The 23,004-nt window shown below is 34.6% G+C and overlaps 1 protein-coding gene across 1 annotated transcript in view; it reads left to right on the top strand.

Annotated features, from left to right (window-relative positions):
- Nucleotides 1-23,004, top strand: part of TECRL (trans-2,3-enoyl-CoA reductase like) — a 68,464-nt gene that overhangs the window by 11,401 nt on the left and 34,059 nt on the right. Inside the window, exon 3 of the mRNA XM_012928623.2 lies at nt 11,836-11,887. Within this exon, the coding sequence (XP_012784077.2) occupies nt 11,836-11,887 (52 nt within the window). The remainder of the gene's footprint in view (nt 1-11,835; nt 11,888-23,004) is intronic.

A 23,004-nucleotide genomic window follows, 5' to 3' on the forward strand; every position in this document is an offset into this window, starting at 1 on the left:
CTTTCTTCCCCATGTAATCCAAAGGCAGCTTTCCCAGTTATAATTTTTCATGGTAAAATCAGCATTCAACAAATATAAATAATTTAAGACCATGCTGAGAAATAAATAATGTTTACTAATTCATATTTTATATAGCTTTAAATATTCAGAGGAAAAAAGGTCTTCTTAAGAGGAAAAAAGTAGTTAGTGGACACATCTTTATAGGAGAAAATGACTTTAATTTATTCATGACATGTGTTTCTAGCCACAAATTTGTACCTTTTGATACCTTAAATTTACATTATTAGGGTATAGGAGTGGGCAAATACGTATTTTTTTCCATATTTTTTATAGTGAAAACATCAAAGTTGCACACAAGCTTAAGTTAGACATAAATATGGGGGGTCTAACATAGATGCATATTCGTTCCCATCTCATCATCCTTCTCTGTGGAAACTGTACCATCTGCAAATATACAGATCAAGGACACAAGCTATACGGGGAAGCATTTCTTGGTTACATTATTTGTGAAATACATTCAGTTGATCAGCCAATACCCGTAAGAGACATTTCCAGGGCCGTAATCCTAGAACACTGTTTCTTTCTCTTCAATCTCCTTCCCATCCTGTCATTCTCTTTCTGGTGTTTCTATTTTTTTTTTTTTTTTTTAATTTCAGCATAGCTTAGAAATCTCCCAGGTGCTCTGCGGTGTAATAGACCTTGTGGACTCCATCAGAAAAAACAAACCAACCAAAGGTCTTTTTTTTTTTTTTTTTTTTCCATTTAGAGGCTTGTAGAGTTATAATGAAAAAAATCACTTGCAATATTTTCAATATAAGATAATGAAATGCAAATTAAAATAAGGTGCTAAGGGAATCGCCATTTTCTTTCCGGCTTTGGAAACCTTTTTCAGCTGTACAGTCTCAGCACACTGAAGGATCACCTTGGGGCTATCTCTAACAGTAAAGGGCAATCTCTTAAATTAGAAATTGTCTCTCCTGAACGCCTTACATCCTTGACCTTTCATGATTTTCCTGGAGGTGCGCTGCTCCAGAAACACCTCTGGAGAGTTAGAAAATACGGAGAAGGTGAAATTTGAACCCACGGAAGAGTTGCAAACTTGCAAGCATGTCAGACTGCACACCATCACTACGTTAGGTTTTACTGCCAGGTTTTTAAACTGACAGTCACAAATACTTGTCAATCCCTGTTTACTCACTGAAATTTACATGGCTAACCTGAGCCTACCTGTCTATGGCAACAAAAACCTATGGAAACACACCCATTTTCCTATCAGAGCTTGCATTTCTCTTAGGCAAATAGTTTTTAAAGTGCCTGTTCAGCCTAGATCATACATATCATGTTTGAAAATTGACATTACTCCTAAATCAGAGGTGTGTTATCTCTGCCTTCTTTCAAACTCATCCTTTTACATTGATGTTTTAAAAAACACGTTAAATTAATTGGTAAACTGTCTTTTTTTTTTTTTAAAGATTTATTCATTTTATTACAGCCAGATATACACAGATGAGGAGAGACAGAGAGGAAGATCTTCCACCTGATGTTTCACTCCCCAAGTGAGCTGCAACGGGCTGATGCACGCCAATCCGAAGCTGGGAACCTGGAACCTCTTCCAGGTCTCCCACGCAGGTGCAGTGTCCCAATGCATTGGGCCGTCCTCAACTGCTTTCCCAGGCCACAAGCAGGGAGCTGGATGGGAAGTGGAGCTGCCGGGATCAGAACCGGCGCCCATATGGGATCCCGGGGCTTTCAAGGCGAGGACTTTAGCCGCTAGGCCACGCGGCAGGGCCCAAACTGTCCTTTTTAAAACTGACTTTTTAATTTTCTTATTCCATTTTTAGTGCCCCTAGAATCAACATTTCACATTGCTTTATGTTTGGGTGTTTCTGAATGTAATTATTGTTTGACTTTTTAAAAATGAAGCACTAGTGTAATTAGCAAATTTTTGTGGAAAAATACTGGATGCAATACTGGCTTTGTAAATGAAAGTTTTATTTGTCAATATTGGCCTACATGCCATTGGATAAGGATGTTTTATTTGCTTCTTAGAAATCTCATTTAAGAAAAACCTGTTATAATCCAAATGTAATTCAATCAGGACTTTAGTGCGATGTCCCGAGGCAATGATTGGCTGGGTTGCTACTCCCTGTGTTTTTGCAGATGATAGCATTCTAACACCTCTGAGTCTAGAATTCTTGATAAACTTTATCTTAGAAGCTATTTTTGTTTGGATAGGAGCATTAACTGTAAGAACAGTCACAATGAGAGCTACAGGCTGCTAAATAAAATACACTTCATTTAAAAGCGAAGATAAAAGTCAAATACATTTTCTTTGTGTTTATACAAGGGAGACATAATCCATTTACTTTTATTTTTCAATCAGTGTTTTTGAAATTTATCAAACATAATGTCTTCTTAATAAATTGTTGGTAAACAATTTCTATATCTTAAAAAATTGTCTGTCATTCCTTGACTATTTAATGCAATAGACTAAAATATAAAGATGTTTATAAACCTAAATACTGGTAAATTTAGGACAACTGTCATATTCTGTGATTTTCATTTCTTCATATCTTCAAGCAAACAAATGCTGCATTTTATACAATGTTGTTTATCTTGAATAAGCATTTATTTGCACAGATTCTAAAGTATTGCCTGATATATAGTAAACACTGGATAGATCTCCCATATTTATTACATTCCCTCCATCGAGAGTAGCTGGGAGGGTAGGTATATGCTTTGGCATGAAGATCTTTCTGTTCTAATACTATTTCTAAGTGTGTTAGTTGTGCAACATTGACAAACTCTTTCATAAGATAAGTCATTGTACTTTTATCTGTAAAAGGGATTAAGAATATGTTTTAAGCCATCTAGATGATGTGCACATTTAATTACTTAAAAAAGGGAAAGATTCTGCAGTAGCACTAGACTCATTAAATACTTAATGATATTAAGTATTACTGCTAACATTATTATTAATATTCCCTAAAGCTGTTTTTGCCACACATTCATTTAAAACAATGTGAGATAAGTATTTTAATTATGACTCAAACTAGCTAGCAAACTCATTTCTCTGATTAAACACTTGGATCTTTATTGAAGCAATGGAAAATAATCTGTAATATGTGTCAAACATGGGGATTTCTGATACAAGTTGTACAACATTCAGTTGCCTAATAGTGTATAACGTTTATGTTTGGATGCAGTCTGACTACAAGAACAGATGAAAAGTTCCTTATCAGTATGTTTTTTTTAACATTGCTCGTTATACTTACTGATTTCTTCTTTTGCAATGAAGTATATAGAGTTAATAAAAATTCAATGATTATTTATTTTTAACCCTATGCTATGACTGCTGAAGATTAATACTTATAATTCTAAAAGAGACTATTTAATTTCTTTTAAAAAGTTAGTTGGAGAAAATGGAATAATGCTGTTATCATTAATGATCGTTACTTTTTCTGTGTCATCAGGAACAGAGGTTAGGCTGCCTGAGTCAAGGACTTGAATATAAATAATAATAATAATAATAATAATTTAGGCCCAGTGTGGTGGCCAAGGAGCAAAGCTCTTGAATGCACTAGGATCCCATATGGGTACCAATTATAGTCCTGGCTGCCCCACTTCCCATCCAGCTCCCTGTTTATGGCCTGGGAAAGCAGTTGAGGACAGCCCGAAGCATTGGGACTCTATACGCATTTGGGAGATCTAGAAAAGTTTCCTGGCTCCAGGCTCTGGATCGGTGCAGCTCCGGCCATTGCAGTCACTTGAGCAGTGAATTATTGGACAGAAGATCTTTCTCTCTGTTTTCTCTCTTCCTTTCTGTATATCTGACTTTGCAATAAAAATAGAAAAAAAAATATGTCTTAGAAAAAAACAGAAAATAAATGATGATCTTATGGTCAATACGTAAAGCAGGTTTTGTTGGTGATGGGAGGAACATAATAATTCACAAACATAACTAATTGATTTAATATTTTTATATAAGGTAATTTGGCCAGTTTATTGAATAAAATGCCATTGATATCTCAACATGCTAAGACTCCCACTATGTATTAATGTAGCACATAAATATCAGGATTTATGGTATGTGATATTGAATATAAAAGGACCACAGTGGGAGATAATACTTAAATTCATTTGAAAATGAAAGTATAGAATTGAGATTTTTTTAAGATTTATTTTTATTGGAAAGGAAGTTTTACAGAGCAAAGGACATACAGAGAGAAAGAGCTTCCATTAGCTGATTCACTGCTCAAGTGGCCACAATAGGAACTAAGCCAACCCAAAGCCAGGAGCCAGAACCATCTTCCGGGTCCCCCATGTGGGTGCAGGGTCCCGAGGTTCGGGCCATCATCCTCAATTGGCGCAAGAGTGGATGTGAAGTGGAACAGTCTGAACATTAATCGACATCCAGATGATGCAAGCAGATGATTTAGATACTGTGCTATTGTGGTAGGCCAAGAGATTTCTTAAATACTATCTGGTCATAATACAGCTGATTTTAACCTTAATATAGCTGAGTTTGTCATTGACAAACTCAAAATAATTTTCTGTGTGATGTATGCAGAACTCAATTCTGAATACTTAAAGGTAAGATTCCTGGTACTTATCTATGTTGATATTTTAAACATTCAGTGGTATGCAAGATTTTAGCTATCAAAAGTTGGTATTGTAGTATTAAGAAGGTATTTTAAAAATAATTGTGTGGAGGACCTGGCTCAATGATCTAGCGTCTGAGGTCCTTGCCTAGCATGTGCCAGGATCCCATATGGGTGCTGGTTATGGTCCCAGTGGCCCTACTTCCCATCTAGCTCCCTGCTACAGGCCTGGGAAGACAGTTGGGAATGGTCTAAAGCCTTGGGACCCTGCACCCATGTGGGAGACCTGGAAGAAGCTCCTGTCTCCTGGCTTTGGATCAGCTCAGCTCTGGCTGTTGCGATCACTTGCGGAGTGAATCATCGGATGGAGGATCTTTCTCTTTGTCTCTCCTTCTCTGTTTGTATCTGATTTTGCAATAAAGATAAAATAAAATATAAAAGAAGAAAATTGTGTGGAAATTGGGATCTGTGCACACAACTTTCAGGGCGTAAAAGTAGGATACACTCAAAGTTATTGGACTGAATGAGATCAGCTTCCTAGACGGATAATTCTTTACTTTTTACACAGGACTCCCGAAGTAGTATAATGTATTTGTTCATGATTTACAAATTTTTTCATGACCAAGACTTTTACAGAATCAGACACCTTGAAGATGACATTTTCTTAAGATGAAATGTATTATAAACTTATCTAATTTCCAGGGATAAATCTTTCTGCAAACATGCAACATGCACAGTTAAATATGAAAAGTAAATCCATCACTTTTAGTGAGCTGCAATATGAGGGAGCACTTAGGAGGTCAATGAACTAATGATGCAGAAATAATTACAGTCTCTGCCTCTGTGGTTTGATGTCAACTCATGAGTAACAGGAGCTTTTCACAGTTGGTTTTTCTCACTAATTATTTCTCAATGAAACTCATTTTGCATGTTTTAGATGTTAAATAGTGTCACATAAGACTAGAAGTAAGTTTTGCATATTATAAATACATGATTCCAAGTTTGAAATGACTTTCTCATTTTTAAAATATATTTGAAATTTCTACCAGTGCTATAAAGTATGTGATTCATTCATATCAAAAGCTTTGATGCAGTCAGTAAAAAGAATATAACACTTTTTACATATACATATGTATGGAATAGGACAAATATATTTTAGCCTAAACTATATAATGATGTCAAGTCATCAATTATACACAATACAAACATTAAGACATTCTCAGTATGCTCGGTGTGGAAGAATCCTTACTTGACACAGACCTGTTTGTTCTGGAAAGGAATCACTGGTCAGCTCCTGTCCTTAATGCCGTTAATTTCCAAGGAAAGTCTACAGTGAGATGATGAACTGAGTTGTGATTCTTAAAGCTTCTACTGGGATGCTGCAGCTGCAGCTTCCTCTCATATTCCACAGGACAAGCAGACAACAGGACCACATCTGGAATCAATATGACAAACATGAACTGTCATAACCGAAAGGCATTCCCTTGGAGAAACAGCAAGAGTTTGAATAATTATAAATTTTGACAGTGGCATAGGCTGATTTTGATTGAAAAAAAATTAAAATTCATCTGCTAGTGTTCATCCAGTTTAACCATAGGAGACCCAACATCTCAGTGAACATCTGTTATCATATGTCCATATTTAAATAATCTGAAGTGTTTAGTTATGTGTCCCCTGGAACAGAAAGTGGAGAGGTCTGAGAAATACACTGTAGCAGCTTGAAGACTATAAACCCATCACGGTAGAAATCAGTAACTTCCAGAAGACTAACGAAAACTTGCAGCTTGCAAAACTTCAGGTTTGAAGTGGCACGCTTTTTCATTTGTTTTGGAAACACCAAACCTTTAAAAGTCTAATTTCTAATTAAAAGTCTAATTTCAACCACCATCACCTAAAAAGGAAATCATGAGAAATATTAGAAATGATCTGCTAAAATAATTTGTCACATAATTCAGTGTCCAAGAACCATTCCAAGAGAACACATGCTGGGTACACTAAAATATCTGATGCTTGATTTCAGAGGAAATATTTTGAATAGTGATGTCAAATATCTGTGAAGAAAACAATTCTAAATAGATTTCACAATATTGCATTGCATTTGTGACTTAGTTACATATTTGAGAGGGGAAAAAAGAGACGGGCAGATTAATAGCTCATTCCATCCACTGGTTCCCTCCTTCAATGCTCACAATGGTTCCAAGTTGAGAACTCAATCCAAGCCTCCAACATGGTGAGAAGGACGTAGTTACTTGAGCCATTACTGCTGTGCCCTCCCGATTTAATATTAGCAGGGTACCAGAGCTCAAGCGGAGTACCAACTCCACGTTCTTTGATAAGATATACAGACATTTTTGCCGTCGCTTTCATTGATAGGATTAACAGCTCATGCCTAGGCTTTTAATCACAGTGTCAACATGTACATTTTCAATTTGTGTGTATGTTATCACATATGATTATATTTTAACATTCATTCAAAATTTTTTAAAATTCTAGCAGGAGAAAAAAATTCATTATACCACAGAATTAATATCCTCACTTTTGTAAACATAATATAAATTTCAAAAGCTTGAACATCATCTTGACCATACTACACGTGTTAATACAGTTGAAAAGACAGAAAACATTTCTTGTCTCTTCTCAGACAGCAGTGAAGTTAAATTGACAGCTTAAATTTGAAACAAAATACTTAATCCTTAAAGAGCACACTTCTAAATTATACATAAATTAAGGAGGATGTTTGCAGAAATATTTAAATCTGTGACCTTGCATAGATATATTTACATATGCTGTGGGTTAGTGACTAAATCCTCTCCTTAAATCTCAGGGATCCTATGTGGTTGACAGCTTTGTCCCGGCAGCTCCACTTCCTACCCAGATCGACAGATTCAACTGAATCCCTTCAAAGGCAGGGAAACAATCCGAATAAAAACAGCCTAGTTTATAACTCTCCATGTATACAATTCTGAGAGAGATACTTTGAGTGGAGGAAACGGTGGAGGTGAAGAGCAGATGGAGAGAAGACAATTTCTAGGAGTGAAAGAACTCTGCGATACTATATGGATGAGCACATTTCATCATAAATGTGTTGAAACTCAGAACGGATGACACCAAGATGGATTTTGATGTAAACTGTGGGTGCTGGATGGTGTAATAAGTCAGTGCAGCTGCGAGTGTAATATACTCACCCTTGGCAAGATAAATGTTGACATTGGAGGAAACTGTGTTAGGAAACAATAAATATCGTTGCACTTTCTGTTTACTACAGCTACAAACTTGGAATCATTCTTAAAAACAAAACAAAACAGAGAAAGATTCTGTTGTAGAATCAAGTTAAGTTGAAGCTTTCCATCCCGTGTGGCCTGAGTCACTCAACTGACCTTTATTTTAACTTGGTATCAAAATGATGCTCAGAGGTTGCTTTTGTATTTTTATGAATTAGAATCCTTCAATTACATTCTCTAGGCCACTTCTCCTTGTGTGTGGAATATTAGCAAGTGAATTAAAGCTTTTGGCAATGACATGAAGTCTAACGGGGATTGTGTTTTAGCGTGTGTGTACGCACAAGTGTGTTTGTTTCTACCTGTATTTTCCAATCATGCATCCAGTTTAACTTTTCTCTGTTTTCTCTCTACATTTTTACTTCTCGACAGACTTCTTTCCTTCACAGTGTTTATTGTTTTCTTCAATGTTTGATTTTCATATCGCCAAGAAGGATCACCGGTACTTTGCATGCAGCTGCCATTTTTAAGAGTTCCTAAGGGGCTTAGAGACAGATTCAAAATGCAACAGTTTTAGAAACTTGTGAAACACACGTTCCTAGTGCTGAGCTCAGTCAAATCTGTAATTACTTGTCTTGATGCAGAAGAACTTTGTCATGTTAAACATAGTGTAGTAGAACAACAATTCATCAGGTATACATTGCAATCAGTTAAACCTCAGAAGTGAATTTTGGTTCAACTAATGAGCATCATTTGCCTTGTCTACTGGGTTACTCCAAGATTAATTTCCTCAAAAGTGAACAGTATGTAATGAAGAGGACTTGGGGGTTTACCATCTGCAAACTTCTTTGTGATTTAGGAAAATGAATGATTATTGAAATGCTGACATGTTCCTTACATTATGTAGTAAGACCTTCAGGACTCAGTTCTGCACAGAACTTGGCAAGCTCCCAGTTGAGGCCACTGAGCCACCCCCTAGAAAATCAGGAGGCTCTCCAAGCTTGGCTGCCCCCTTTTCGCCCCTGCTTTCCAAGAGCAGGAAAAGCACAGAAAGAACAGAGTGAACACAATCTCAGGGCCAACTGAACAAACATCAAAATAATTTAGTGCTTAGCTCTTTCTTCTGAAGGTTTTCAGAAGATTATTTCAGAAGGACAAATTTTTGGAGATTAAAAAAACAATTTTAAACAAATAAAAGATGAATGAATTAGCATCATTTTAGTCTTTTAAAACAATATTTCAGGAAAAAATGCATATACCATTTAATTTTTTCTAGTTTGTAAAAAAGCATACAGATTTCCATGAAAATGTGCTTGTTGAAGATTTTGCTCATGAGATTAATCAGCCTTAATCTCTGACCTTTCATGTAAGATTTTCACTCTTAGTTTTGTTTTTGACTAGTAGAAAATTTAATTTGAAATTTATTATATACTACGCTACATACAACATTTTGAAACTAATCCAAAGGAATGTTAAATTATATCCTTGGGACACTCACCAATTCATCAATCAGTGCTTATACACAAGATGGTTTTTACCTTCATAAATGTCAAGTCATACCTAAAGGAAGATGGATCTTCAAAATTATTGTCTCATCACTGTCAGAGCCCTCACAAATGTTTATTTCTTTGGGCACGTGCATCCTGTTTTTAGGCCATGTCATTGAGAAGAAGCAGTAAACAGAAATCCTGAATTAAGTACTGAGATAAACCATGAGCAGTATTTTTAAAGACACAGTGTTAAAATGTAATTGAAACATCAAGATCATTAGTGAAAATCAGAATGAAAAGATAAGTGCAAGTGTGTTAAAACCTAATCCTTGCCTAAGTAATTTTTCACTTACTTCATATTTCAGAAAAAAAGAAACATCCTAAAATGTGTGGAAACTTTATGCACACAGAATACTTAATGATTACTTCATCAGTTGTAGCATAACACAAGTGGGAATTAATATTAATGAACTAAAACTTTAGAGCTTTCCCAAACAAAAGCAGTCTGTATAAAAAAAATTAAATAAAGATCTGAATAGTACTGTACACTTGGGTCATGGCGCCGCAGACCAGGAGCTAGAATCCGGTAAAATATATAGGTATATATATTGTTATCATTTTTTGATAATGAGTATTGAACACCACAGTAATATTAAGAACTACCCAAGTGATCATCACTTGTGAACCTTTCCTGCATTTTTACTCAACACTTGTAAAATAGCCAGTCAGAAAATTGAATATCAAACATGCATGCATATGTGTATTTAGCTCATAACACTTTATCGATACTCAATGTATATTCAGAGAAAATGACTATATTTTCTTTATAATAACATGCGTTTTGAATGATGTTTGAATTTTCCAGAAGCCAGCAAAGGGACTCAGAAGTAATTTATCAATTTTTTTAATAAATTTTTTTAATTTATTAATTTTTATTGGAAAAGTAGACTTACAGAGAGAAGGAGAAACAGAAAGATCTTCTGTGTGCTGATTCACTCCCCAAGTGGCCGCAACTGCAGAGCCAGCAGCCAGGAGACTCCTCTGGGTCTCCCACAGGGTCCCAGTGCTTTAGGCTGTTCTCTACTGCTTTCCCAATCCCTGGGCAGGAGCTGGATATGAAGTGGAGCAGCCAGGACATACAGGATCCTTGCACATGCAAGGAGAGGATTAGAAACTAGGCTATAGTGCTGGGCCCATATGGTAATTTTAAGAGGAACAGAGCAAGATATCAAAATATGCTCTGATGGGAAGCCAGCACTTGTTCCACAGGAGCTAACCCTCTGACGGTGACATTGCTATAAGAACACAGGTTCACCTCGTGCGGTTCCATTTACAACCCAGCTCCTTTTACTAGTGTGTCTTGTAAAGTAACAGAAAGAGGCTAGAATATTTGGGGCTCTGCCATAAGAGTGGGAGTTCTAGGGTCCTGGTTTAAGTTGGCCTAGCCCCAGCTGTTAAGGACATTTGGAGAGTGAACCAGGGCATATAACATCGCTCTGTCTCTGTTTCTCTCTAATGCTACATAAAACAAACAAAAACGTTTAAAATTTGACTTCATGTGCCTAAATAGAACTAATAGACTAAATAATTGTCCTGTTTAGGGCCTGGTGTGGTGGCCTAGCAGCTAAAGTCCTCACCTTAAACGTGCTGGGATCCCATATTGGCGCCAGTTCTAATCCCAGTAGCCCCACTTCCCATCCAATTCCCTGCGTGTGGCCTGGGAAAGCAGTCGAGGACGGCCCAATGCTTTGGGATCCTGCACCCACATGGGAGACCTGGAGGAAGTTTCTGGCTCCTGGCTTTGGATCGGTACAGCACGGGACATTGTGGTCACTTGGGGAGTGAATCATTGGACAAAAGATATTTCTTTCTGTCTCTCCTCCTCTCTGTATATATCTGACTTTGCAATAAAAATAAAATAATAATTAATAAAATTGTCCTGTTTAAATGCATAAAAGCTTCTTAAATTCTTTCTTGAAACATAATTTTGAATTGGATCAACTATTTTGTCAAACCATTACACATTTAAGAATATAAAACAAAACCTCACATACATTTTAGTGTATTTTTAATATTTGAGATTTGATTTACATTATTTTGGATGTTTTATACAATTTTTGTCAAATATTTTGTGTAGTAAATGTTTTTTTACTATTGTATATATCAGTCCCATTACACATTCCTAGCATGTTTGTTTTTTAATTTCTTGTGCATTTAGTTATATTAATTAAAAGCCTCTCGCATTTTGAAAACAGAATAAGATATTTGTATAAAGTTAAAGAGAACGCATTAGATATGAAATTTGGATGAACTCATCCCGTAACACAAGTACCGCTAAATATACAAATACATCAACAAAGTTTACAATGTTGGTGATTTTTATAAATTTGAGGTTTGTGAAAATCAGAGAAGGGAAGTGATAGACGGATTATTACTTTCTAATAACTTGTGCCTTAAATATATTAAAGCATGTAAAACAAGCATAGAAAAACAAATTGACAATCTTCTGCTTTGTTTCTCTTTCAGGTGACGCAAGCAGCCACTATTCACGATATTAAACAAAAATTTCACAAAGCATGTAAGTTTTATCTGTGTTTAGAATTTTTTGTTTACGGGATGCTTGAAAGTGGCTTTTATCTAATAATGAGTTTAATATGCTGAAATAATTGTATGAGACCAATGTCTTATTCATTACCTCAGGAACACTATTAATCATAGTTTCATGTAACTGTAATTGATTCTTTATTTAAAATAGTTTTAAACATTTTGATGAATCTGTTTCTAGTCATATTTGGACTTCCTTCATTTCATACCAAAACTTGCTATAAATCAGACATTAACTTATATGAAGTCTTTCCATATGTTTAAGCAAAACATAAAGCAAAAATTAAATTACAAGTGTTTGTACTGGTCAGATTTCTCTCACATAAAAATTGAGTATTCAGTATATTTAATTTTATTAGGAGCTGAATTCACCTCATCAATAATTGTTATGATTTATTTAGAAGCATTACTATTTGGCATACTTAAAGTTGATACTTTCTTTTCTATTTTTTAAACTATGTAAACAAAGTTTTGACTTTCATGTAGTAGTTGTACCTTTTTGTGGGTGTGATGCAACATTGCAACACATGAATAAAGAAGTGAGTGATTAGGCCAGGCAATGAGGCTCTCCATCTGCTTTGCTGTGTTTGTGAATGCCTTTGGAGTCCACTGGCCCTGCCTTCCGGGTCTTTACAGAGTATGTAACAAATGGTTGTGAACAGTACCCGGTACGCTGTATTGTGAGTCCCAGAACTTGACAATTCGATCCTACTATGTTTTGGTACTCGCTACTCCATGCATCATTTCCTTTTCTTCAGATCAACCATTTCCTTTTGTCCAGTTTAGATCAACGTTTTTTGTAAATTTGCTGTAGAAGAGAGAACATGCTTGTATGTCTTTCTATGTACACATTACTTAATTTAACAGCTCCCAGATTTGTTTTGCTGAAAATGTCAGGACTTATTTGTGTTTATAGTAGCCATGTTTTATAATATGATCATTGGATATTGAATGCTGAGAACTGATATTAAAAAGAAGGCCCTTGTGAGTATGTGAGGGAGAACAGCAGACCTCAGCTAGAGTTCGATATGGGAGAGTCATGTAAGTGTTGTGTGGCAGAACTGAGTGAGCCTGGTACATTGTGTTTTATCTTTTTTTTAGTGCCCATCTCCTTTGTATTTTATAGGATTTTAAAGAGTCTCATACATAAATATGTATGTATTTATTTAAATCTTACCTCCTTTCATTACATGTAGTATTTGTCTTTCTGTGTCTGGATTAATGGTTTCCAGTCATCTCTATTTTGATGTAAATTGTAGAATTCCATTATTGGCACAGCTGAAAAAAATTCTATTATATATAAATACTACATTTTTTCTATCCAGTCATCTGATGATGGACAACCTGATGATTCTATATTTTGGCTGTTATAAAATATGGTTCTATAAACACAATGAAGCAGGTGTCTCATGGAGTGCTAGTGTCTTATGGTATACAGTGCAAGTCTATGTCTAGTTTTGAAGAGATCTGTGTGCTGTTTTCCACAGCAACTGTGCTCCTTTGTATGCCTGCCAACAGTCTGTAAGATCCCCCTTTCTCCTCTTCCTCAAGTCGGCATTTGTTCCTTTCGGTCTTCTGGGTAATTGCCATTCTGACATGGACCAGCTGCTATCTAAATCGTGGCTTGTAACTGCATTTCACTTATGTCTAGGAATGTCTAGTATTTTTTTCATACATTCCTTAGTCGTTTGAATTTGTTCTTTTGACAACTGTAATCTACTTGTTCATTTTTTTAATCACTTGTGTCCTTGGGATAAGTCTTAGCCTGCACTTAGACTTTGCTGTGTGCCCTGATATTTTCCTGCAGTAACTTGATGGTTTCCCATCATAGCTTCAGATCCTTGATTCATCCATTGTTTATTGCTTTTTGTCTCAGGTGTAAGGTAAGGCGCTTGTTTCATAATTTTGCACATGGAGATCCATTTTTCCCAGCACCATTTGTTGAAGATACTATCATTTCTCCCTGGGTTGATTAAAGTTTAGTTGACAAAAAAATTGTATGGTTGTAGGTGTGTGGATTCAGTCTGTGGATTTCTGGCTTGCTGTATTGATCTTCAGCTCTGATTCTTGCAAGGACCTGGCTATTTTGATTACAACTGCTCTGTAGGACAACCTGAAGTCTGGTGCCATGTTATCCCAGCTTTATTTTGCCGCTTTTTAAAATATTGCGTTAGTTATTTAGGCTGTCCTGTTTTTACACAAGAATTATAGTCTCATTTTGTCTAGATCTGAGAGGATGTCATGTCTATTTTTACTGGTATTCACTAAATCTATAAAATATGACAGTAGTATTATTAGTTTTAGTAACTGTATGAAGGCTCAATGATTTATTTTTAGTAATTATTTATTTATACAGTAACATAACGTTTTGATTTTAACTGACTCTCTTAGGTTTTTCTTTTTCAAAATTATCTCTTTCACTTTATATCATTCATTCAAAGCATAAAATGTTATTGCAGTACTATTGTATAGTTCACCTAGGTATTTTGTATTTATTTTGTAGGTTTTACAAAGTAAATATAAAACAATACAAAAAACTAAATTGTGTATTACTACCAGAGTAAAACTAATAACTGAAAGTAAAAAGTAAAGTTTCAAGAAGAAAACATTTCAAATTTATCTCATCCTGCAGTGAAATACGTATATTTAATCTCAAATTAGTATTTTATTAAAATATTGTTTCTCTTAAAAACTTACTTACTGAAAAGTCAGTGCTATCCAAATGGAGTGATACACAGAGGGAGCAAGAATGAGAGAGTGAGAAAATGAGAGACATAACACTTTTTAGATTTTCCTTGATTCCCCGATGGCTAAGGCTGAATCTGGTTGAATCCAGGAGCCAGCAATTCTATGAGCACCACCATTTTGAATACAGGGGCCTAAATGTGGATTATTTTCTGATACTTTTTATGGTATGTTAGTAAGAAGCTGAATCTTAAGTAGAGCAGCCAGTCTATAAGCCAGTGCCCAAATATGTTGACTTCACAGGCAACAGTATGCTGCATGCTTGGTCCCTAAAAATTTCTTATAATATCTCTTTAATGCTTCCTAATTTTAAATTCAGTTAAATTATATAGACAATAATGAAATTTTGTCCTGTGTTCTCTTATATGTCTCAATGAAAGGCCTTTACTGCAATTGTAATTCTTACTTAAACTTGTATTTTCCGGTGAATTCAATATAAACAAAAATAAAATTAAATAATGCATATAACTCTCCCAGGCACTGAAAGCAAACCTCTTCACACTGTGTCTGCTCATGTCTTTGGATGTTCGTACATGAGGTCAGAACTTTATTTACGTGTATAATAAAGGATTGATTACAAATGATTGGGATGTCAAATAGTTAAACGTGTGACCATTTTCCTGTCAAAATTGATGTAAAAAGATTGTCATAAATAATAATTCTGGCAAAAAGTGAAGTTGATTCTCTCTTCAGAATTTTGTTTCTCATTATGACAGAGCATTAAAACTCTGTTGTGTAATGTCAAGTTTATTCTTATTCATGCTTTATGACATGTTGATGCACCTTGGAGAATTTTTGTCATCACTAAGAATCTAGATGGTTGCACTCATGATATTTGAGCTTCAATAAGTGCTGAATTATAGATGCAGCAAATGGTAGCTGCCAATCTATTTTTAGTAAAAATCATTTATTTTCTATTTATATTTGAATATGGAACAGTAGGGTGACAACTAGAATTCCCTGAGAAGTAGTCAACAGAACATGAAAAGTAACTGCACATTCCTTATCTTCATAAAAGGATGATCTTGCTGATAGGAATCCAACTTTCAAGATCAGGTATCAGGAGTATTGATGCCAAAGTGAGATACCAGGCTACAGTTACCCTCCCCCCTGCTTTCATTTGGCACCTACATTCATGTCAGGATTATGGAAGGATTGTGTGAGGGGTAATGGAAAACAAAGTGATATATGGAAACTTGTAGTGATGTAGTGTAGTATTCTCATCTCCCTAGGAATTTTTTTGTTCGTTTTGGAAACGAATGAAATACAACACAATAGAATGCTCTCTAAACTGACTTGAAAAATGAGAACATAGTTTTAACTGCATTACTTATGATACTTCACTATTGCAGGAAATCATCTGTCATAAATTAGGTTATTTGTCCAAATGTTATTTAGACTTGGGGAACAGAATAGAGATACAGAACTCAAAAAGTGACATGTGTACAAAATGGAATAACTTGATACATTAAGATGGTCATTTGTGACAATGTGGTTGAAAGTGGAAAAACCAAACTACAAAATCAACAACAGGAAGAAAAATCGAAATATACAAAGCCATGAAGTTCTCAAGAGGTTTTGATAGTTCAACAGTCTTGAACTACTCTCAATCCCGCCACTCCAATCATGATGAAATCTCTCCAGAATCCACTGGATGCTACGGTCCACTTTAGATTTTTAAATCTACCTTACATTTTTAGTGTTGCTTAGGTTGATATCTACATCTGATGCCTGATCACTTTTTGAAACTTTATTATATTCATTGGATAAAACCATTTTTTTAATACTCTCAATGATTTAATCCAGTTTTCTTTCATTCCAGAAACTGTATAGAGTAATTTGCCTGTTATCTTTAGCTTATGTCATTTAGGGGCAAAATTTCATCTATAGATGGAACACATCTCAATGTGTTTACTCAATGTAGTATTGTTTTGGCACCGGAGACCACATTAATAATATATGTCAGTGGATCGCACTGGTCCCATAGGAAAATAATATCGACAATGGGATCATATGGGTCAAAATAGTTCCTTGTGGCCCTCAGATCTAATGACTAACAGTTTCTAGCAAGATCAGCCCCACCAACAACCTAGCTATACAGGACACCTGGTGTCTCCCTAATCCTGGGAGCTGCTCCAACTGGAAGTGGGGGAAAGGTTGCACACACAATAGCGCAGCTCAGCATGATATTACAGGTGGTAGAGATTGGATAGCCAGGAGCTGGGGCTATGGAGACCATGGTGTAAATCTAACATAAGAACCCAGACCAGGAACTTGTTGGAAGCAGTGGCACAACTGAATGAAAACAAAGAGCCATGTACCAATTGCAAGAAGTAAAATCGAACTGTAGACCTGTGGGTGACACAGCTTAGAAATCTGCCCCAAAGAGAAGACTTTACTAACCAGAAGTACAATGATCAAGAGCAAAAAAAAAAAAAAAAAAAAAAGAAAAAGAAAGAAAGAAAGAAAGACAAAGGCAAAATGAAGATTACTGAAGACTCTTCTGCAAAGGAGAAAAGCGCTTTGCCAATCTCAGAGTTCACTGAAGAAGACATCGAGAAAACGGGAGATACAGAATTCAAAACACTTGTTATAAAGCTTCTTCTCAACAATGAGAAGCATGTAAAGCAGGCATTCAAGGAATTTAAGGAATATGTCACACTGGAAATAAATCAAATGAAAGCTGATACATTAGAAATGAATAATATAGTGAAGCAAATTAAAAGTACAGTGGAGAGCCTCCAAAATAGAAATGAAGCAAGCAGAAGAAAGAATCTGAGAATTAGATGATATTTTCTGTCACCACGGGGAAGCAAACAAAAAGTTGGAAGCAGAGCTGGATCAGGCCAAAAAAGGTATTCAAGGATTGAAAGACACTATTAATATGCCAATTATAAGAGTTATGGTAGTCCCAGAAGGTGCAGAAAAGAAACTGGTTTTACAGATATGTTTAATGAAATAATAATGGAAAATTTCCCTAATCTAGAGAAAGAATTGGGAAACAAGCTCCAGAAGGGGCACAGAACTCCCAACAGGCTTGATCAAAAGCGATCTTCACCACGACACATGATAATCAAGCTTTATTCAATTGAACATAAGAAAAAGATCCTTAAATGTGCACATGAAAAAAATCTGACATATAAAGGAGTGCCAATTAATCTCACAGATTCTTGATTTTCTTCTACAATTCTTCAGTGACACATTAGTCATTCAGCAGCATGTTATTTAGTTTCATGGTGCTGATTTATTTTCTCATTGTTAATTTTGTTTTGTGGCTCTTCATTTAAGTGGATGTATAGTAGCTGTGTAATGGAAACTCTCATATCTAGTAACATGCTATTTAACTTCATGGCATTGTAAATTTCTATTTTTCCTCCTATTGTTGATTTTGTATTGTGGCTTTTCATTTAAGGGGATGTACAATAATTGTGAAATGGAGACTAACATATCCAGATGTGTGTGGATACAATGCAGTATGCGTCTCTACTTCCAGACAAAGATGGACTTCCAATAAAACTGATTACTATATCTTGACAATAGGATGCTGGACTCTCTGCCATTGTCCATGCCCACAATGATGGATATATGACTGCGTATGAAGAACTGTAGTATTGATACAGGGGAACTCGGAGGGGGAAGGAATTGATGAGGGGATAAGGGAAATCCCAGGAGCCTGTGGAACTGTATCATAAAATGATAATGAAATAAGTAAAAGATTAAAAATACTGTATGTCTCCCAAATATGCAGTTGATATTTCAGAAAGAATTGGCTACAGGCTTCTTCTGAGAGCACTGTATGAAAATAGCAGCTTTTCAAGTCTAAAAGTTAGGTTTAAATCCCTCTTGATTTTTTATGTGGCAATTACAGACCTACATTTTTGAAATTCTGAGAGAATGACACAGAAGTTCCCTCCCTGCATTTTCTGTAGTTTACTAAAGCCACACACTACACTCTTTCTCCTGGATTCCTTAGCTCTTAAAAAGATGGTTTATGTACGGTGTGAGTAATTGTAAAAATTGTCACCTCTGCAAGGAGATGATCTCTGGAGCATCTTACTGCACTATGTTGTTTCTACATCTATGCTGCATATCATCCTTATAACAAACATCTCCATGAAGTTTTTGAATATTTATTGATGCATGAATTGCAACAATTTTTTGCATCACACTTAGCTTACCTTAGGTTTCATTTTCACAAACGGATGTATTCTTACATCTTATCCATTCATTTCTATCTTAGGTATCAAACTGAAGTATGGAGCTATCTAAATTATTCTGATCCTGTATATATTAATTGTATTCAGCTTAATTTTGACTTAGTACTATCCAAGCACTTTCATATTATTTTTCTTTTTTTCCTTTTCTCTGTCTCTTTTCATATTATTTTTCAATCACATCTTATGAGCTCTCCTTACTGTTGCACTTCAATTTCCTTAAGATAAGTAGTCATGCATGGTTTATCTTTATATGCCAGATAGTTTGTGCTCATATTAAAATACTATAAATATAAATTTTGAAATTTAATAATTTTTTGAGACACACAAAGATCTTTAATTTGCCACCTGCATCTGGACATCTTTTCTGAAAGGAGACATCATACATAATAGATCTGTGGTACGGAGCTGTTTGCATCAAGTGTAGAGATAAGATACACGTGATTTTGCTGCTATTTTCTTCATCAACATGATACTTGAGGACATGAGAGGTAGTCAGACCATAAGAAGCTACTTCTCATCTACTTGCAATGTCTATGCCTCGTAGTGATAATAAATGCTACTGAAAGGAGTAGGATGTGTAGAAAGATAAAAACTTCCAGGTATTTTAGCTACCATTTACAGGCAAAGCATATATCAAATCAATTACAATAGCATCCTATGTGTGTTAAAATACACTCTCTCTGTGTCTCTCCCAATTTTTTTCTTTCTGTCTCTGTCTTTAGAAATAATAGTTCTGTTTACAGAGCAAAATATATACCACAAAAAAATCTGGTTCTTGCAAAACGTTAATTGTAATCTATGCATTATGAGTAATGCTTAAAATTTTTTCTGGCTTGTCTCTGAATCCTGACATGTGTGAATGATTCACCATTTGAGTAATTTAGGCTTCTCAGTTCTGGGAAAGATTCTATTAAAAATAACTGGGAAGAATTTCTAAAGTACTCTTCTAACCTTGGGAAAATGTTGAAATGTCCTAGGAAAATAACAGGGAAAATTTTAAGAATTTATTGCTATGCTTAAGTATAATTTTTTGTTTTGTTATTGGTTGACTATAGTGCTTGTGTTAATTTGTAGCCTTACTCTACTAGAGTTGTGATCACTTTTCTATTTTAAAATAAATGTGAAATACTTTTGGATAATCTATATAGTTTGGAAGAAATGAATGCTAAAATGGTAACTTCCTCCACAATCAAAATCTAAATATTTTATTGCAATTTTGTTGCCTAAATTGTTTCTTACACCTCATTTATATAAATACAATGAGGATACATCTTGTTTTCTGATAGCTCTTTCTTAGGGGAAAAGTGAGCAGTTATTAATCATCTGTGTGTTCCACACCTAACACTGATTTTGAGGAAGCTAAGAAACGGACCAAAGCAGAAGCTACTGAAGTGATCTGAAACAGTCACTTTTGAATATGCTAATTTGGATATATCTATGACAAATGAAGGGGAAAGGAAATGTCCCTCATTGTTCATAACATATATATTCTCGTAATTCTGTAAATTGTTTTCCTTTAAGACTAAATTTACCCTTTAAAATGTATGTGTCAATTTTTCTGATTCTTTTAAGAGGGAGAAAGCTTTCCTTATGTTTTCAAGTGATGAAATTGCCTATGAAAGAGTTCAGGCTTGTTGTGTCTTAATTACCTACACCCTTGATAGGAAATCAACTCAGATGTTTATCAGTTGACGGCTGGTTAAATGTGGTGTAGATCTGCTGTGGAATACTATGCAGTCAAGAAAATAATCTATATCTTTGCAACAAAATATATGCAACTGGAAACCATTATCTTTAAAGACATAGGCTAGCCTCAATGGGCAAATGTCATATGCTATCTCTGATACATGGTGGTAAGAATGAATAAGATGCATAGAATGAAATATTAATTTGTGGATATGACTGATTTTGTAGCCCTTATTCATATTATTGTGAAACTGTGATGTTTCTACTCTTCACTTGTTGAATATTGTGATTAATAGAGAAATATATTTTTTAATACAGAGTGGATTAGCATTATGTCTGCAAAAACTGAGGAGGAAAAGACGGAGCAGGAAGAGAATTACAGGGAACAGGAGTGTGAAGAATCTGTGATTGTCTCCTTGGAATTATATCTACAGAATGTATAAAATCTGTTATCTTCATATTAATAAAAGCATTAAAAACTAAAGAAAGAATGAAGTTGGTAGTTGAGCGTATCTTTCGACAGGCTGGTTTATCTGAAATCAATTGTAAAGCTTTTCAGTGAAATGTACTTTGAAGTTTTCAAACACAACTATTAAATTGACAAGACATTATTCTCCCCATAATATCTGAAGAGATGAGTAAAATTATAGTTGCAAGAATATATTTTGAGATAAATTAGTTTATATTAAAGTAAGACATCAAAGGGCTGTTTTGAAATGGATTTTTATGCTAAGGAAGTTTTTGGAAATGACACACCAATGGTGCAAAGAAGTCAATTGGAGAATTCTGAGAAGGCATGTGGAGTCAAGGTTAGCAGTTTGTATGAAGCAAAACTGCAAAAGATTTTTTCCTTTGGTAAAATATATGAATCCTCATGTGCATATTTTATTTAGATATGAATATTCTATACATAAAAGTATCTTCGCACATGCTAATCTCATCAGCCATTTATTTTCGATATAATATACTTTAGTCAATGTTGAATGTATATTATTAAGATGAGAGAAATAAAGGAAATATTTTTGAGCATTAATTATCAAACAGTTTAGGATACTTTTTGTAAAGGACATATAGCCTTAAAGTTGAAGCTCATCTTACATCAAATATGGGAATCTATGCTCCATTATCCTTTTCATATACACTTTACACACATGCATTAGAGGCAACCAATTATTTTCTATTTTTAATTTTAATGTAATTCTCACTATGCACAAAATCTTCTTCCTACCAATTAACCCTGAGGCTGCACTTTTGAATAATCCTGTGTAGATTCCTCTCAGCATTTTTTCAGGTCTTTGGAAATTGTTTTCATTATCTCTTAAATCTCTTTTTAAAAAACTACAATGTTTCATTCAGAGTGATTTCATGAAAAACAAGGTTTTAAGAGCAATAATATTTGACATTTTCTGTGATTGTCCTCTTATCTGTTATCTTTGAGAGTAAATGCATTGATGAAACTTTGATTTGGTTTCATTAAGGACAAAGATTCTATTATCATTATTTTCCAGGAAATCAATTCCTTTATTTTATTTCATGCATGTAGTTCCTTTAATTTGCTCACATTACAGTCTTGGTTCATTGTTATACTTTAAAATTAGTGCATGGGTGGCCTTAAAATGTACTTACTGTCATGCTCATAATTTGACCTTAAAAATGTACTTACTATAATGCCCATAATTGTTTTTCAATGAAGTTTCTTGGGGGTCATTTTAGAAAGTCATTTTTGATTAAATGGAGTTGATTTTGTGAACTGGAGTTTTTCTCTTTTGAATGAAATGTTTCTTTTATATGATTTTATGACCTTACTTTAAGTTTATTGTAGCATTGATATCATTAAGTTTTCTTTGATAAGGCAAGGGCCTTCTGATTTTCAGTTGTGATTTTTTTATTCAAGTATTTAGCGATTATTTGACATCTATCCTTCATATTTTAACGCCATTAAATAACTTTAAATTATTCTGCACTTTTTGTGCATATTTAGTTAGGTTCCATTATTTTAGTACCTTTCTGTTTATTTGATGCCTGATTGTTCATGTACATATATATCATTTAAACAAAGTTTTTATCATTAAAATGAGGATACAGTATTGTAAAAGATTATATATTCATTTCTATTATTTGGTAATTTTCAATAGGTTGTTGGTGAAATTTAGCTCATTTAAATAAATGTTTTTGAATTATAACAGGACATCCCTTATACAGGATGCTAATACAAAGTGGTAAGAACACTTCCAATTTGCCAAAGAAAGAAATTCAGGTCTTTTTGAGAATAACATAGTATTTACTCAAATGAAGTTCAAATGTCTTGGATGACATCAGATGCTTTCCATATTCCTGGAGCTCTGTTGCAGTTGTCTAACTTCATTCTTACAAATAATCCTCTCAAGTAACAAAACAGCAAAAATGCCATTATTCACTCATAGCTCATAGACAGTCTGATTTG

This window comes from Ochotona princeps, chromosome 7 (assembly GCF_030435755.1).
Source record: "Ochotona princeps isolate mOchPri1 chromosome 7, mOchPri1.hap1, whole genome shotgun sequence".
In the NCBI taxonomy this organism is placed as follows: domain Eukaryota; kingdom Metazoa; phylum Chordata; class Mammalia; order Lagomorpha; family Ochotonidae; genus Ochotona; species Ochotona princeps.